The 19313-nt window shown below is 43.8% G+C and overlaps 1 protein-coding gene across 1 annotated transcript in view; it reads left to right on the top strand.

Moving 5' to 3' along the window:
• Positions 1–401: 401 nt before the first annotated feature.
• The window catches only part of arid5b (AT-rich interaction domain 5B), a 77755-nt gene continuing 58843 nt past the window's right edge, over positions 402–19313 (top strand). Inside the window, exons 1-3 of the mRNA XM_062401102.1 lie at positions 402–563; positions 909–1163; positions 12395–12629. Coding sequence (XP_062257086.1) covers positions 543–563; positions 909–1163; positions 12395–12629 — 511 coding nt within the window. The 5' untranslated portion in view covers positions 402–542. The remainder of the gene's footprint in view (positions 564–908; positions 1164–12394; positions 12630–19313) is intronic.

Raw genomic sequence — 19313 nt, 5'->3', positions numbered from 1 at the left:
GAATCAGTTGATAACCCTATTAACGCTCATGTAACATTGTTTCTTGAAGACATCCTCAGTGTCATTACTGTGAGAAATTTGCTTTCATACTGAACGTCTTTCACGCAAGTCCTGGAAGACACATATCCACACAGCAACGCGTTAACGCTGAATACCGGCACAAATTCATCTTTTTAAGGCAGGAAAATGAGTGAATTTAGTGTTTTATGTCTATATACACAATTTATAATCAGTCACGATTAAAAATGATTGGTCTGTTTATAGTTATACGGTAATATGCGGTCAAAACACGTGATAACGCGCCATATAAATGCGCCATAAAAACGGTATCGCCGATTTCCGCCATTAAATTAGCACATGGGTTTACGCAATGCCTCCTGAAGGATGTTTACTCTCAAAACGAATTTTTCCCATCGTTCGCCATCGACTGTGCTCGATGTTTGAAACTCCACGGACGCGTGTTCCTTGCAGGACCTTCGGCAATCCATTCAAGCCAGCAAGTTTGGAGAGCGTGTTGAGTTTAATCAATTCATAACGTCGAGATGGAGCCGAACTCACTGAAGGTAACGTTTGTTATCAACCGTCGAATTGTTTGATTTTTTTTTTTTTCGCTCTGCGCTCGTCGTCGCCTTCCGTCCAAATGTCCTCATGTGTTCGATCCGGAGAAAACTTTTACACTCTGCGGCTCATTCGACCACATCTGTGTCATATGTTGACCATCTAAAAATAGTTATAGCCCTGCATGATACTAATTGTGCGCAGAAAATGCTCAATGCGATATTCGCCAGCCGTGCGTAATTGCGCACGAATGTTTGGAATGTGTTTGTGCCAATGTATGATTTGTTTACAAAATGAGTTGATAAAAAAATCCATTCATTAATCTGTCTCGTTTTGTTTCTCCTCTACAGTGGGTGGGCTCGTCTTGCGGTTTACATGGACCATATATATTCTATAAAGCCTTTAAATTGAACCGGGACTGCAAACCGAGGATTCTGTCCCTCGGAGACTTCTTCTTCGTCAGATGTAAACCGGAGGATCCTATTTGCATAGCGGAGCTTCAGCTGCTCTGGGAGGAAAGAACAAGCAAGCAACTTTTATCAAGCTCCAAACTTTATTTTCTACCCGAGGATACTCCCCAGGGACGGACAGTCGCTCATGGAGAGGTAGGACTGTTAATCGCCTGATGAATAATCACGCGTAATATGTGTGATTAGTTTTTAATCGTGTGTCTTGTTCCTGTTCCTGTTTGCGAGCCCTTCTTTCTTCACGAGCCGCATCTGTGTTGCTGGTTGCTGCTGAATCTCTGGGGACATTTAGAGGCGCATGTATGGATATTGACATTGATGTGTCCGGGTCAGTGGAGGGACTACAGTCTTCCTTGAGTCTGTTTGTCTATTGTGGTGTCAACTGCTGAATGTGCACTTGTCCAGCTGCGCTCCATAAGGCTGCGCTGCGCTCCGTGGGGTTAATTGTGTTATAAAGAGGGAAAATCCGCAAGAATCCTGCGCTGGGGCTCCGTCGTTTTCATTTCTCTGGGTTGAAGCGTGTCAAATGCTGACATATGGGCGGAAATTGCGAAACGATAATGAATGCACGGGATCAATGTGGCTCAGATCGCTCGGTGCGATAGTTGCTGGAGATGTTGTAATGCTGCCTGATGTTGAAAGAGAGGCAGAGCTCTGGTAATAAAGCGGAGCGGAGCCAGCGCCGACACGTTTTAACTCCTCTCTCTCTCTCTTTCTCCACGCTTTGCATATTTTCTTTTTTTTCCCATGTGGACATTTTTCATAACCCGACATTGTGAGACGTCCCTGTGTGAGTTGCATCGAGGCGTTGTTGTTGGCACAGGGAGCTAATGGTCATGATTGACTGTGGCCATATGTGGCGCGTGTGATCCGGTTTCATTGAATGGCATCACTCTGATCTCTTGAGGGTGTTTTTTTTCTTCTTCTTCTCACCGTCAACAAATGAGGATCTGTTCCCTCTTCTGATTTTCCTCATCCAGCGCTTTGATTGCTGCTCTGCGCCTGTGATCGGCGGCGACTCTCCGCTGCTGTTACATTGTTTATGGGGAAGGACAAAGCGGTGTTTGTACTTGACTCTTCCGCTGATGGTTTACTTACATTCTTTCCTCTTGAGTAATAAGAGTGGCTATCACATTTCCCCCCTTCATGAGAAAGATGGCTATTTATGGCCATTTGTGGAAGGATTCCTCCGCGAGCGGGTATCATCTCCCGAAGCCTTCCTCGCTTTAGCCTTTAACACGCTGCAATTATTTAGTAATTACTTTGAGTGCATGCATCGTCGGTTTCCGAGGCCACACTTTGCGCAACGACATGTCAACTCCGCCCCCTTTCCCAAAGACTTATTTGCATTGCAAAGTGCTTACATTCCACTCCATTGGTTAAATCCACCAGCAGGAGCTTCAGTGCCAATGCAAATGAATTATTCTCCAACAATTAAGGACAGAAAAGTGAATCGCACTTACAGCTTGCAGGTTGAAGTATTAGATAACATTGTGAAAACACAAGAGGGAGGAAATTATGTCTGAACTTGCATCACAGCACTTTATCCTGCAAGTGACAGTCTCAAAACAGTTTGGGACATAAAGTGAAACACATGATCATTCTTAGTTTGAGTGTAAAGGTTACATAAGACAAGTAAAAGTCATTCACCCACATGAATAATGCAGTAACTGGCCTCACAGCACAATCCTGCACATGCAAATGGAATATTCTCAAACAATTACACACAAAGTACATCACAGGGTCATTCTGCTGCTGTAGATTGAATATGAGGTTACATAAGAGGAATTAAAGTCATTTACTAACATTAATTATGTAGCGACTTGCATCTCATGACACAATCCTGTGAATGCTTATGAAATATTCTCAAAAGATTAAGCACAGGATCCTACTGCAGCTTCAGCTAGAGTATAAGACAGCAGAGTGGAGACCTTAGAGGAGCATAAGTAATTTAAAATCATTTATTATCGCATAATCCTGCAAATGACATGTTCTCAAACAATCTGGGACATAATGAAAAGTACCCGATCACACCACCCCTGCTGTAGTTTGCGTATTAGATAACATGGGAAGAATTAAAGCACCTCCATGAATTATGTAGCAGCTTCCATTACAGCTCACAATCATGCAAATGAAATATTCTCAAGCAATAGTCTTGCTCCCGCTGTAGTTTGTGTATTTCATAACATGAGGGATACAAGTCATTGAACCTCATGAATTATGAGACATTACAGCAGAATCCTGTAAAAACGAACATTGCAAATTCGCACAGACATTAAGGACAACAACAGCATCCTACTGTTGTAGTTTGTGTATTTGATAACAGGGTAGAAACATCAGAGCAATAAAAATAATTCACCCGCATGAATTATGTAGCAACTTGCAACGCAGCACAATCCTTCAAACGCCAGAGACACATGCTCTTACTTTGAAGTTGCACTGTGATTATAGAGGAGGCTAGACTCATAAAGTGATATCATTCAGGGGGATGATATGTGTAAGTGAATGGAAGTTGCCTGCAGGCTGAGCTCCATCAAAAGCCTCGTCCAACCCCCCCCCCCCCTTCTGCTCTCGGCGAATCAGACGACTTACTGTATATTACACGCTGGAAATTGCCCTGACAACTTAAAGTCACTTTATGACCTTCACTGAGCCCGTGCAGATTCTCGCTGACTTTGCCCCACAACACTAATCTGCACCGCATGAGTCAGCCAGGAGTGCTTACAGATGCAAACCCGTAATCCAGAAAACAAACAGGAAGGGTGAACCAGCCTCTGAGATCGAGCTGTGATATTAAAACCGGCCGGCTGTTAAAAACCCTGCGCCCGGGTGACGTACGTGTGAAAAGATCATTTTTATTTTCCTCTTTTTGAGGTGTTTTATTAAGCAGTTTATTAACCTCACATTAGTCACATTTTCTCCAAGGCTCTGGTTGCCTAATGTGCTGGGGGGGGGGGGGTTTCACCGAACCGTAAATCTGTAATTGACTGGCTGAAAATCAGGAGTTCAAATTAGCCCAGTGACTCATGCAGATATATGAACCTGATAACTTGGAGCTCTCAGGAAATGGGCTGTGTTCTCAGAGGAGCAGCCGCGTCATGAGGTGAAGCCACAGCTCGGTATCAACGAGGCTCATAGCTCTCATTCTTAGATCCAGTTGGATTTACTCTCCATTCTTTTCTTTCTATTTCTATTTTCTTCACTCGGCATGAAGCAGAAACAGTTTGGGACACTTGACGTGCGGGGAGCAGCCGGTGCAGCGTGATCGCACCTCTTATCTTGTAGATAGTTATTACCTTTAAGCCTGAAGCCAATATCCTTCAAATACCTCAACTTTGTCCCCCCCCCCCCTCCCCACCACCACCCCCCCAAGACATTACAGCTGTGTATTGAGCCAGCTCCGTAGAAGTGGATTACTGATTCACTCGTGTTCTCGGTGCTGAGATATGATGTAATTTCCTGGTTATTTCTCAGGTATTTGTTTGCCCTCAGCCTCTCCTGCGCCGTGTGCCGTGCGGCCGCAAGTGGAACCAACCCATGACCTACTGTGCTTGTTTTTCTTTTGCCACCGGGTTGGAGGTCAATTTCCTTTTAAACGCAGCCAGCTTTTTTAAATGCAGTCGGCTGCGGCGCGGCACAAACACAAATAGTGATTCATTGAGTAAACCTGGCTCTCGGCGCCGGGCGCTCGCTGACGAGCAAATCCAGATAAAACTGTATTAATCTATTTATACCGAGTTAATTATTAAGTCCATATATGTGGAGGTGCCTCCATTATTTCTCATTGTATCTCAGCCCTGACAAGCTAGTGTTTACCCTCCACCAGTTGAGCTCTGCCTGCTCTCTAAATAGGCTTTGTGCAGAGCTGCTCACCCATTATGACAAACCCTCTGTTGGGGCCTCCGCTCTATTTGTCTGCCTGCTAACTGCCACCGACTAAACAGTCACATGTGTTTTTAAAACTCATTGAGTGACACATTATTTCTGCTCAGTCCAAATGGCCTGCCTCTCCTGCTGGTGTGCTGCTCGCCGGCTCTGATACTTTCTGTGTTTCGGAGAGAGCTGTTGTAGATAACAGCGCGCCGCATACAACACCCACTTACTGTATACTCGGCTTCAGGCGCTTAATTGCTTGTGCTTATCTTATTTTTATATATACCCCACTTTACTGCAAACACAGCGAGGGGCTCTTAATGGGAATCCACAACCTGGGAGAATATTTCTGGATCATGTTATATTAATGGGCTATTATCATCACCTCTGATTTCATCTGACCTCTCTTCTCCTCTATTCTGTCCCTGTAGCTGACAAGGCTTTGGCACACACACACACAAACACACACACAAACACACACACACACACACACACACACACACACACACACACACACAGACACAGACACAGACACACACAGTGACAGGCTGGGGACTGCAGCAGTAGGCCAGTATTGATTGCTGTGGAAAACACTTTGGCATGTGTCCAGAGCCATTTCTTCAGTTCACGGCAGTCGTCCGTGCATGTGTTCCAGTGCTTGGAAGGACCAGCTTGTAGGGAAATTAGATTGTATTCATTTGCTGCTTCTTTGATTTTTCCTCAGGGAGAAACCCTGAATGGGTAATTCAGGCATCTGGGAAGCTAGTTGAGTTAAGTGTAAGTGGCTCAGATATGCAAGCAGCGTTTTGATGGATAAGGTCGTTCGGCTGAATGACTGGAGTGTAAATGTGAAATGGCGCATTTATGCAGTGATCTTTTCCATCCATACACTGCTCTCTGGTCGTGGCCGGTCTGTGCATTATACCAAATCTCCCCATTCACACAACAATGGCAGGAATTTAGAGGTGGTGGGGGGGAGCGTGCACGTGTGCCTCCTCCTGCTGCAGAACAAGTCATTAACTCTGAACACTGCCCTCCAGTGAATTCCTCACCATTGCTGAAATAGCATGTAAATTATTACCAGCTTTTTAAGGATAGTGTAATTTAAAACCTTTAAAATGGAATAGCCAGGACTTCAAAGGCTATAAAAAGCCCTGCTAACATTTCCCATCGGTTTAAGAGTTGTCATTCCCCGTGCGTCCAACTCGTTTTCACCCAAAACTCCTTTGTGTCTTTGTAGCCTGTAGTAATGACATGTTGCTGCAGCGCCTGGTTTGTCAACACGCAGGAGACGCTCGCTGCTCTTCAGCCCCGTTTTCTCCACCTTGTCATTGACTAACCACTTGTACAGGCAGACATTTGCCTTGATGCATGACTCCAGCGCCCCCGGCTCCAGTGGATCGTTATTATAACCTTTGAGGAGAATGTAGCCACAGATGAGAAACTCTCCCTTAATACTCCAGCCAATATTTCTCATTCTTAACTGTGGTGTAGTATCATCCTGCTTTTTTTTGTGTGTGGATGAGAGATAGAGAGAGTGTGTGTGTATGTGTGTGTGTGTTTGTGCATTTGTAAAAATACAAGGGTACAAAGCTGCAGTGATTCCAGGGCGCTGACGCAGCTCTTTCTCGGTGTCACCTTACATGATGGATGCCTCTCCCACTTTCACGAAAAGGCTTTTGAAAAACTCCTGTTATCTCGCTGTTTCTCTTTGTCATTATGACCGCGCCAAAAATGCAGAGTTCATATATCACCGCGGCTCGTGTGAGAGCAATCTCTTAATGGAATCGGTGAATAAAAGATGAGTTCAGCGCCCCGCAGATAGTACAGCAACTTTTATGCATATGAATGAACTGCAATGCATTAAGTGCCAGGACATTATGTACAATAATTCTCACCTTTTAAACGCTTGTACCTTGAACTCTGTCTCGTCTTGAGGCAGTCTCTAAAAAAAGAAAAGGAAAAACACAACATATTCTAATTCAATCGTCCCTGGCTTACTCCCCAGAGCTGCTGTTTAATTCCCAGATAAGTTTGTTTTGGGACACTGAAGCCAAGGTCAGTCATGGGGAGGAGAGATAGATAATGAACTCATATTGTGTTTCATACCCCTGTTCTCTCTCTCTCTCTCTCTCTCTCTCTTCCTCTCCACCTCTGCTCTCTCTTCCTCTCTGTCTCCTCATTGTCCATGTCACCATGTCCATTACTCAATTACTAATCTCCTTTGGCCTGAGGAATTCCAACGCTGACCTCTCGGAGGCAGCAGGCTGAAACCTTCCCAGCATGACAGGAGCAGTGTGTGTGTGTGTGTGTGTGTGTGTGTGTGTGCATGTATGTGTGTGTGTGTGTGTGTACCGACAGTATAGAAAGACACCCACCCACTGGGAGCATGCATCCCTTTGACTCCCGAGCTGAAAGTCCTGTCCGAGCGATGCAACGCTCCGCCCCAGAACGCTGACAGTCAGGAATGTCTTCCCCTCTGCTGGCGCGCAGTGGCACGGATTTCTCGCGGGGGGAATTGTTCGCGGCGATATGGAATATTTCAGGGTGCATTGTTTCTAATTGGATCACCGAACATAGAATTCGGAATGTCCCCTGCGCTCTGTTTCGCCACCGGTACACCGCTGCATCCATACAAATTGAATGATATGGATTTTTACGGGCTTAATTTCAGTGAGATTTGCCGGAGTCGTGCCGGAACAGAGTTATCTACAGCTTCACAGCAGAAGTCTGTTTTTCAGTCCATTATGTGCAGTCATAGCAATAAATTCGCTCGGCGGTGTTTTCGGAGATATCATGCCGCAGCAGTAATAACATGAATTATTGATGGAGGAGCTGCGACAGAGTGTAACATTCAGCAGTTAATGTGTTACCTTGCATTTTAACTCGGGTAGGCTATGTGTGTGTGTGTGTGTGTGTGTGTGCGTTTATCGACACACCCGAGGTGAAATCCTACCAACACATTAAGAGACTTGTGAGTGTAGGATCCCCGAGTGTATAAATGCTCCTAATGCACCGGTGCAGGACGTGTCGGTGAAATGACACCCGGCCGTTTGGCATGTTGCTGATGTGGAGTGTCACCTCTTGGCTGTGGGCTTGCAGTCCTCTGACCTATATTATCAAGTGGCCTGCTGGCTGTGTGTCTGCTGCTTTGCTAAACTGTAGGCTGCCTAACTGGAAATGACAGCACAGTGTGGACGGGCGGGCGTTTAGAGAGAGAGAGAGCGAGAGAGAGCGAGGCCCCCGAGTTTCTCTTTGAAACCCTGGACAAATCCGAGTGGCGAGTAGGAGACCCCCCCCCCCCAGGCCAACGCATACCACTGGAATGATTCGTCTTAATGGAGAGTGGAAACAATGAGTGGATTAATTGGTTTGGCAGAAAGTTAATCAGCCACGTCATTAGTAAAGGATGAGTTATTTGAGTCATTTATTAAGCAGAAACATAGGGCTACAGCTAACTAATATTCCAATTATCAATCAGTCTGCCAATTATTGTTAAAGTCATTGATTTGTTAAAAGTACGTGAACATGGTCCAATTTGAACCTGTGTTGTTTTGTGCAGCCGAGAGTCTAATTAACCAAGAAATTCACTTTCATAATACTCACATTTAATAAGTCACAAGCAGATAATTATGGGCACTTATGTAGAAGAAAACATGCTTTGAATGAGTTATTGACCGTCCAAATAGCTGCAGATTGATTCATGGATTGTTGTCGTGTCAGCGCTGCAAAAATGTCAAACGTGCACAGGCTGCAGCTTCTCACATTTCAAATATTTGCTGCTCACTTCACTTTATCTGATTGTGGATTGAGTGTCCGTGCGTTTTGGACGCTGCTGGCTGGACACAAAGTATTGTGATCATTTTTCACTGTTGAGTCTTTATCAGCTGAAATATTATTGAATCGACAGATGAAACAGAAATGAGGATAATCACGGGGCTGCAGCTCTGGTTCGATCCGGCTCTCCCTGTTGTTTGGCTGCTCGACTCAATAACTGACCCGGTTGGCTGCTTCTCAGAAACCCCGGCACGGTTCCTAAGTCTACAGTATTTGCTTAAACACAAACCATAAGCCCGGGCTCAGCGTCCTGACTGAATGTGCTGCATCACAGCAGCTGAAAGTGTCTGGTAAAGTAATAAAAACAAGCAGAAGGGCACTGAGCAGAGCGCACACTGCCGTCAAGGCCCAGCTGTCCTCTTTAATTCAATCAAACAGCACCAAGTTCCTCGAACTCAGAGATACCAGGCCCCTCTGTGCTCTTTCATTAACATCCAGGAATTACTCCTCTGGAAATTGGTGAAACTGTCAAAATAAAAGCCCTATTTTGCAAAGTTGAAGAAAGTAATAGAAGATTCCTGGATTCACACCAAAATTGAAGGGGCTCTTCTCTGACCTATACCGCATCTTTTCACCAAGTTTCGTGGGAATCCATAAAGTTATTTCTGGTTAATGCTTGTAACAAACAAGTAAACAATCAAACAAACACCACTAAAAACACAACTTCTTTGGCGGAGGTCGAAATAAAGCTAATGGTCGAATCCCGTTGTTGTTGTTGTTTTGTTTCTTTCTTCCAGCCGCGGCTCAGTTCATAGACTGATTATGTTCTGGACTGTGTTGACAGCTGCTGAATTGCTCTCACCTGTTGTGTTTTGGTCCTGAGCCGAACAAGTCCCCGAACAGGATCTGTTGACACTCGCACAAGGCGCCGTGTCATTCGGCTGATTGATACGGAGGGAGCGGCTCTGGGCTTTCAAGGTTTTGCTGGTGCTGCGTGGACGCTCTGGCGTGCTATTGAATTACTTGAAGCCTTGCTATTTGCCTCATACATCAGCAGCAGAACATTCAGTGCATTATATTTTTTTCAGTCTTTTTGTTTCAGACGGACTGAAGTGGAATATTCGGTTGGGTTTTGTTTCTCCGTCAGTAGATTGCATCAAAGTACAGTAGCTAATTCTGCAGAGATACAGAGCCGTGTGGTTTTTTGGCTGCAGGCTGAAGTCTATTTGCTGTTACTCTATATTATTCAAATGGCCTGCTTTTTTGACTGCAATAGCGGCAGTCAGTTTTTCACAGCACGGAAAGCTGGTTCCAAGCACCCGGCACCACTTGACAGCTGAAGACAGCTCATTATAAGAAGACCGAAAACCCATGTTTGATGTTTCTACTTAGTGAGGGAGGCACGGCTATATCAAGCTATCCCTCGCAGGCTTTTTTCCTTTATAAGGAAATACTGTCTCCAACCGGTTGGGATTTGATATGCCTGTATAGTCGCGGGTGACGTGAGGAGTGAATATAGGTAATTGTACAGAGAGACTGTGAAAAGCTGTTTGTCTTTTAGCAAATGGAGATGAAATAACAGGAACTCTTTGAAAGGATCCATTAAAACGTGTGGGATGAAGCGTCAGATGCCCATAAAAAAAAAAACAACCTTTGCAGTTAAGCTCCACAAAGGAAGGTTTTTACTGCAGAGTTGGGATTTAATTTGTTTGCATGGGTTTGTTATTTTATTGCACGCACCGTCTCTATATTCATACAGGACATAAATGAGTGTTATTTTAATGTCAGGCTCTTTTGAGGGGGAAATGTGTCCAGGGACGCAGATGCCTGCTAAATTGGAGATAACCAATGTAAACATCAGAGAGCGACCCGGAGCCTGTGTTTCTGCCCTGTACACATCTGTCCTCCAGATTTCCCTGTTTCTGTAATAGCCGTCGTCCAGCACACCACTTCACTCTGTTGGTTACAAGCACTTCATCCATTAGCCCCTTCAAATGGAAACACATTTAAGGATCTCTGCTTCCTTCCCTCTCCCCCCATGTCGGACTCGTAGTTCTTTGAGCATGAGAGTTATTAAAAGACGTTGAATCAACCTCGGAGAGAGAGAGAAAAAAAGAAAGGTCGAAGCACACACTGCTAAGAGAGCAAATCTTATTAAGTGAGCCAAGTGAGCAGACTGAAGTATGTACACAAAACCGCCGCGGCTATATCCAGCCCTCAGTGTCAGCCGTGCACGTCACCGCGATGGATTTACATTTATAGTTTCCTTGACAGTGTCACATTAATTTGACTGTGTGTCAGGGAGAGCGCTGGCTCGCAGCTTTCTCCAGTTCAGTCATTATACACCCGGGCTCCAGCAAATTACCTTTCTTCTACTCCTCTACACTCTGGAAGGTGGAATCATAGCCACAGAGTGTGACGCGGGATTTAAATGCCTAAAAAAAAAACCCAAACCTCAGCATTCATGGTGAATACGAAGAGCCCTGACTTCCCTAAATGCTAATCGGAGAAAAAGTCCAAAAACATATCTGTCCTCATCAACATTGATTTAACTGCTGGCGTCAAATTCAATTCACATAATTCCATATTCATGCAGCTGTAATTTACTTGTATGTTCATCCACAGCTGTACGTTCTCTTGTTTGTTCTGTTTCTTCCACCGACTCCAGCTTTGAGCCGTTTGTCTTTAAGCCCTTCTTGCCCTCGACCTTTGAGCCTGATTATGTCGCCTCACACAGCCAAACATGACTAACCACTGTTGGAATGCAGCTACATTCACTTAAGCACTTTCCTTAAATGCACATGTGAGGTATTTGTACTGAAATTAACTGCATACGTGGATTTCAGAGATAAATATTGTCAAGTATATAATCATGGAAATTAAATTGTGCGTTATTATTTATAAGTGATCAAGAGTATTATGTTTATCGGTATTATTGTGTTATTGTTAAAATGTGCTGAAAGTGTTCAAAGAGCTTTATATCTAAATAATACTAATCAATAAAAGTAATAATATAGCGCCAACAACATATCGAAAGTGCAACATTAACATTGTAGAAGGACGGTTTGAGCTTCTTTCAGATACTTCAAATGTGCATTTAAAAGCAACACAACCATTGCGAGTTCAGTATGTGCATGTACGAACAATACAAGCAAATGTAAACATAACATTTAACGAGCGGAGGTGGAGGAGAGAATGTTGAGAACTCGTTATGTCGAGTCTAGACGCCGAGCACAAATATCTGATTGTCAGGACAATATATCAGTGTTTAGCAGTGGCTCACTACTCCACTTTATAATAACATGTGTTAGTGTTTCTGTTTTTCTTCAGTAAAGGAGCTGTACAGTACCACACTGGGGTTACAATGTGAAAATAGCCTAATGTTGAACAGCAGGGGTTTTAGGTCTGTAGAGAAAAGTTCCCTCTGATTAGATGCAATGATTTCTAATGCAGTTTTACAGGAAGTAATAGTTTTGTTATTTTAATCTGAAAAATGTTTGTACAGACTGATATATTTGTTTGTAGATATCACTTTCAAAAATTCAGTCATGCGAAGCTGCAGATATGCATATTTGATTATTTCTTAAATTATTTATTTCTGTCTAAGCAAGTTGTACAATTCCTGCACTAGTAAATGATCCTTATCTTTGCATGCTGCACATCTTCAGCTCCCATCATTCTGCTGATTGTAACCGGGGTTCTGCCCTGCCTCATTTCAGCACGAGGTAATTGCAGTGTGTGAGAAGGTGGTTGTGCGGCTGGAGGACCTGGTGAAGTGGACGCTACCGGACGTCTCAGGATGGGCCCACGGTCTGAAGGCCGAGCCCCTCAAAGCCTCCGTGCTCCGGGAGCTGGGGACCAACGGGAGGCGCGAGGCCCTGCACCGCTACCGGGAGAGCACCTTGACCAGCGGACTCAACTTCAAGGATGTCCAGAGGGAGAGGGCACAGCTAGGTGAGCGCCCGGCCTCTTTCCATAATGTTACCGCAGTGTCTCCGTCCTCTCTCTCTCTCTGCTGCTGTGTGTTGAACGTTTATGCATTTGTGTCCCGTCTCCTCCATAAATCAGATGATTTTTTTTTATTGTCCCACGCTCGGTTTAACAAGTGCTGTCTTGACTGGAGTAATTCATCAGGATATCGTTGGTGTTCCTCCCGATATAATGAGCTGAGAATCGCACTAATAGAGGCAAGCTAGAAGTAATGGCCGCGTGTCTGCCAACGCGTTACCATCCTGCTGTATAGCTGTTTTGTTTTCTGACTCTAGCAACAATCACATAATTCAGCTGGTAATGTCTTTTTAAATAATCAAGTCGATTCAAGCTGCAGACTCCAGCTCCTCTGACACCTCGGCACCCGTCAGCCACGCTCATAATTGACTGTGTGTCTCCGCAGCTTTAAGGATAATTTCGGTTCTGTGTCTGAATGGTTGTCTGGCGTATTCATCATGAGCACGGTGCCATTAACTGTCGGGGGGGGGGGGGGGAGGTTTGATTCCTGCACCGGGCTTCTCGGGCTCCTCGCTGCGGTTGTGAATCGGGTCCAAAATAAATCTGGATTGCCTCTGCAGATGAGTCACCTGATGCAAATAGGAAGTGCTGCCATTTGAGTCTAATAATCAGAGAGAACATAATGTTCCCTTTGAAGCCGTTTCCCACTTATTTGCCTCTCTCTCTCTCTCTCTCTCTCTCACGGCTGTGATGTAATGCCTAATGCTGATTTAGAATGGTATAATGTAGCTTAGCCAACGCGCCCGGAAAAACCCGTCAGAATTACAGTACCTCTTGTCAGGTTGTGAGTATGCATAGCGGTGATTAAAGCCAGTTTTTAGCTTTATGATCCTCGATTAAGTCATTTTTAATAATCACATACGCCCAAAGCCTACGTGGAAGTTAAACTGCCACAAAAATACGAGCCTTCCTCGGTAGAAAATCTGGATTATTGATGACTCCCGTTCTGTTGTCTGCCCGGGCTCTTCCAGGAAGAGGAGCTGTTGTGTGTTCGCCGGGCCGCTGCTGTGATGCCCTTGATTACTCGACATTGCTTGAATCTCATACACAAAAAAAGGACAAGAGGATCGATAATGGAAGCTTTGTTGTTATTCCAGTAATCAATACAGTTTGATTGTGCTTGTGGGTGTGGATGTGATTGCTCGCTTTCATAAACACATTTGTCAGCCTGCCTCTTAAATGATATTATGTTCCATATCGCGGCTCCGCATAAACGTTTCATCTGGATTTTATAGATTTATCTGTTGTCAGTGTAATGACGCTATTGTTGCTGTGTGTGTTTGTGTGTGTGTATGTGAATGTGTATGTGCTGCTAATGAGCGGTGCTGCCGTTAATGACTCCATCAGGCTGTTTCTAAATGCACTCGTCACTCCGATGGGACACTACGCCAGAGAATCTGCCCACTCAGCAGAACGGGCTCAGACTCTGGCAGGGCACCAGAGACACACGCATGCGCACATGCTTTGATGCACACGCATATTGCACACATGCACGCACACACACACACATAAACGGACACATGCTACACACCAACAATCAGTGGTGTGGACTCACTTGTCCATTAGTTTGTTTGTTCACTACATCTTTGGCGTGTGTCATTTGTTGACAGTCGAACAATATGAGAGGGGCAGAGAGTTTGGGAGATGGAGAGACAGAGAGGGAGGGAGAGAGAGAGACAGGGAGAGAGAGATCACTTATTCATCAAGGCAAATGCATGTTAGTCTGAGCACCGGTTTGTATAGAAATATGAAATGAGCCACTGCAATGCTGCTGACTAACCGAATGAAATATTCATGTCCCAGCAGCAGATCAGATATATCAGTCCCCTTAAAGCATCCTGTAGCTGAATGTTCATAATTCTGTGTAATATGTGTGTTAGCATTGACTAAACAGGCTTTTCTTATGATAGAGCTCTACATCTTTTTTTATTATTTATGAACAGAGCAGCCTGAAGTGGCTCCTCGCCGTATTACTTGAATGATGTATTTGCTGATTGTTATTCTCGGGCTGATCTGTAGCTATGTCGGAGGAATTGGATTGTTCCCCCATAACAGGATACTGCAGCAGCACCACGAGCTGCACAGAAACACCATTGTGAGCTAAAGAGCAATAAAGTGTGCCATTGTTATCGAGGGAAACTGCGCTCCCCCCCCCCCCAAGTTCATATCCTAACTTTTCCTGGCAGACTGCCAATGCGAATTAAGAGCACTGTTATGTATTTTTGTCTCAAAGGCAAACGTGTGAAAAATAGTGCGCCGACATACGCGTCTCGAATAGCAGAATGTAATATTGTGTTGTTCTTGATCAGGGACTTATAGACTGGGAAGTGAACAAAGCCCCGTTCTGTCCACGGAGATGCAAACAGATCCAATTCAAAGATGCACGGAGTGAAGTAATTAATTACAGAAACAAGTGACCTTCACTTCCGTCCTGCAGCTTCTGCAAGAGCTGCGAGGCAGAGAGATGATTGGGATCATAATTCAAATGCCAACTTTATTCAGGCTTTGGGACGCACAGTTTTAACAGAGTGGACCACGAGGCATGAAGGCCTTTTGTCGCAGTCCTTTAAATCATTACAGAATCCTTGAGGTCATCGGCCCGTTAAGGGAACGGTCAAATATTTTGGTAAATGTGCATGATTTATTTTATTATAAAGAGCGAGATGAGCTAATCAATACTGCCCTTGTGTTTTTACAGCTAATATGCAGGTTAGCTAAACTTAGCATACAGAGTGGAAACAGGAAATAAAAAGGCTAGCATGATTCTTTAAAGATGCAGAGTTATCAGATGTATGATCATTATTGTATTTGCACGAATTTTGATCATTTTGTGACGGTATTATCAGTTTTTTTGTTTACGCATCTCATCTCATGTGATGTCCTTCCTGTCTCCTGTTTCAAAATAAGAATAAGAGTCAAGCAGACATTGTTTTATTATCAAGGGTTTGATGATTCTGCTGTTTGTATAGAAAATGTCACGGGCCGTTGGTTATTCAGCTAAACTTAGCATGAAGAGTGGAAACTGGAAAATTGATGACGCGTTATTATACGGAAGTAATTTTCTTATAATTAAGCGTTAAATTAGTTGATCTATCATATTTTTACAGTAAATGTGAAGATGCCACTGACACCACACATTCCCCCTGTCTCTAGTTTATTCAGCAAAATACATAAATATATATATTTGCTGTGAACATCATGTAAGATATGTGACATTCAATTCCATTAACATGCTTAAAAACACTTATAAATAATGAAACTGAAAAAAACAAAAGTGTCCCTCAAATTCCACAAGAGGATAAACATATCCCTGAGTGGGTGGTGTATGTTACAGTCATTACGTAATCCATGTAACCAGCTTAATGCAAAGTGTCCACTCAGTTTATCTTGTTATGAGTATTAGGAGCTTTTTATTTTTCACAGCTGAAGCCACCAGGGATGGTTTCCTAGGGAAGTTTACATTCTGCCCCTCTATCTCTCCCCAGAGAACTGGCCTGATTCTTTTTTTTCCGTTTTCATTGCCGCCTCCCGAAATTGGTTTCTGGTCGTATACTGCGAGGCCGAGCGTTGGAGAGAAACTGTATCTGCTGATACAGTTTGTTGGCTTGTGCCGAGAGCCATAAATGGGAAATGATAATAAAAAAGAGGACACACGCACACAAAGGATGGCTCTTGCTCACAAAACAGCTCAATAGGGTTTTTTCTGTCTTGTCTTTCTTAAATTCGAGTCCTCGGTGCGGAAAGCGCTGAGCAGATTGTGACTGGAGATGATGTGGAGGATTATACAAGGTCACAGCCTCTGGTCCCGAGAACATGGAGGGAGCTCCTGACTCCCGCGCTCACCTATAGGATCATCTGGAGCTGACTCATCCCTCAGCGAGGATCAGGGATCTGAGAAAACATTCAAAGGAACCAAGCAGCCCGAGGGAAAATAAATATACAGTGGATTTTAAAACCATGAACCCTTCCACCTCGGCTTTGTGCCGCGGCACCTTGTGGAAAGCAAACAATTGACCCCATTAAATCGCACAATAATATTATTGGGTTTGACTTTTATCTGGAGAGATCAGGAAATATTTCTTTTAGATACACGTTTCCTGCAGTGCTGCATATTAGAGCAGTCGTAATTGTGAAGGATTGACCCGCGTCACATCGGGCTCAGGCGGAGAACTGGAGGCTGCATGATGGATTAAATATCAGAAAACATGAACACTTCATAGAATATTCAGTAAGTGATGGTAATGAAGGTCAGTTATTATTATTCAAGGAGAGACGTGTTGGTCATGCGGCTCCTCGCTGGAGGAGAAGCTGCAGATGCTGCGTTTTGATTGATGTTTTCACTTCCAGCGTCTCCGACTCGAATTGACGAGATGGATTTACATTCAAAATGCACTTTGTTGTGAGTTGTATGTACAATTATAATTATGGATTTTTTTCTTTCTGTTATCCATAATAACTGACCTTCCTTATTGCGTATGTTGTATATTTTAGGTGCTTTGCATTTATTTGACTGGTGCGTTTGTTCCACATGTATATATTTTTTTCAGGAGTAATCTTGAAGCACTTCAAGGACACTTCAGCTTGTGGTTCAAGCAGCTGATGATTAAAGTAGGAGAACTTCTCCAGGTTAGAGTAGAAGGGGAAGTTTAAGGTTAATGTTTGTCAATGAGTCAATGAGAGGCCTCAGCATTCTGAGTTCATCAAACACCTTGATTGATATTGAGTCTTGATATTTTACAGATTAACCACAATCTTTAATTTGCATTTCTATAAATACATAAAAAGTTCAAATGCAAAAGACATATGTTCAAATGAATGGAGAAAAACTAGACTTTATTTACGTTATATATGAATATAAATGCATTTTTCTGCAGAGTTAATTGAGGTGGACGGACGTAATGAACAGAATTTCCTTCTGAGAAACGGACTGACTGAAGATATTAAAGCCAAATATTCGCGTCACATAAACCTTTGGTAGAATAAGACTGTGGATTTTCTCCAATATCACTTGTATTTGAAGATCTTAGGAACAATTATCCTTCTGGTTAGTATAAAGAGGAAGAATTTAATTATTTATATTCTGCTACCTTCTAATATGTAGGCTATGGAATAACACCTACCATTTGAATAAGTTATTTTTAAATTGTGATCTTATAAACCTCACAATGAGACGACTAATTTAACGTGAGCTGTGAACAGCTGCTCTGTTTCCTTTGTGCATTGTGATGTGCAACAATCAGAGAACGTTTTGCTTTTGCGGCACGAAGACTCCTCCTGTTAGAAGCTGCTTAGGATTAGTGAGCAGTCTAACACTGCAACACATTTCAACATTCATTTATACGATCAGAGCTAAATGTACATTGACTGAGCCTGAAGGTCAGTTTTTATGTTTTTATGCATATACAACAGGGATAGTGGAGGGAAATGCACATGTGGTGTGTGTGCCTTCACCACGCAGCTATTTGAGTTCCCTTGATATTGTTGCATTTCAAGATTCTTTGCAGCCGCGCTCTTGCTCGGGGATCGAATCACTGTGCTTCCTGTTCTGATGCAACATCTGATCTGTATGCCAGGTTTCACGCGTGTGCCCGAGTTGATATTCCGACAATATTTCAGTCGGAACGTTTCAATTTGATGTAGGAGGTAGATTCTGTCCCTCTTACAGACGCTGCCCAGAGCGTCACAGAATGTTTATGCGGGTTGGTGCCGGCCGATAAGGAAACAGACAGATGCTGTCTTCTCATGCTTGATTTGTCTCGCTGACAATACAGAACAATATTTTGGGACTTTGAGCCACGATCGCACGCGGAAAATGTTTTTTTTTATGTTTCCACTGCGGCGTGGGAAAAAGAAGGAGTAAGCGTTTTTTCCCTGGAAAAAAAGATAAAGCGTGCGCGTGCTGCGGTGCCACAAGAGTAATGGTGTGTTGTGACTGTGACGGAGACAGAATGCCGCGCTTTCGTAAGACACACCGCCATCGTGCTCCTCCAGTCACAACCTGTGTGAGATTGAAGCGTTTACACTTGTCTGCTTCCCGCCCCTCACACATATTCCTGCCTTTTCTGCAGAGCTAATTCAACGATCTGCCCGAAACCCCCATTTGAAGTAATTTAATTGAGTGTGTGTATTGATTATGTGCCCCCCCCCCTCATCACCCCCTCCACTGTGTTTTTTTTTTTAAGGGGGTAGGAGGGGGGGGAGGTTGTTGTTATGGTGGTATCTTCCTCATTATGCTCAGACCTGTAGGAAAGAGAATCACAAGCTGTTTTTTCCCCACTGATGTGCTCATATCATTAATTCCCTTCTGACTGTGGCCTGGCCGGAAGCCAGAGAATTCTAAATCTGTAAGCAGTAAATTGTGTGCTGGGCTGGAAAAATCTATTAGATGTTTGAGCATGCCTCGAATTTGAATGGGAGAACGAGAGAGAGAGAGAAAGACACACTGTGAGAGAGAGAAAGAGAGGGAGGGGGAGAGAGAGAGAGGGGGGGGGGACCACCCAGCACACCAGCCATATCCTGTTATGCCTCACGCCGTAATCAAATTCAGCTTCTTCGAATAGCTATATTCATTAATAATTTGTGTTATTTTATTTCTGGAATGTCACATAATGTGTTTTTTCGACTCGCACG

The sequence above is a fragment of the Platichthys flesus genome, chromosome 12 (genome assembly GCF_949316205.1).
Source record: "Platichthys flesus chromosome 12, fPlaFle2.1, whole genome shotgun sequence".
Taxonomy (NCBI): Eukaryota; Metazoa; Chordata; class Actinopteri; order Pleuronectiformes; family Pleuronectidae; genus Platichthys; species Platichthys flesus.
Note: the sequence above shows the minus strand (reverse complement) of the source record. Positions and strands in the feature narration are given on the sequence as shown.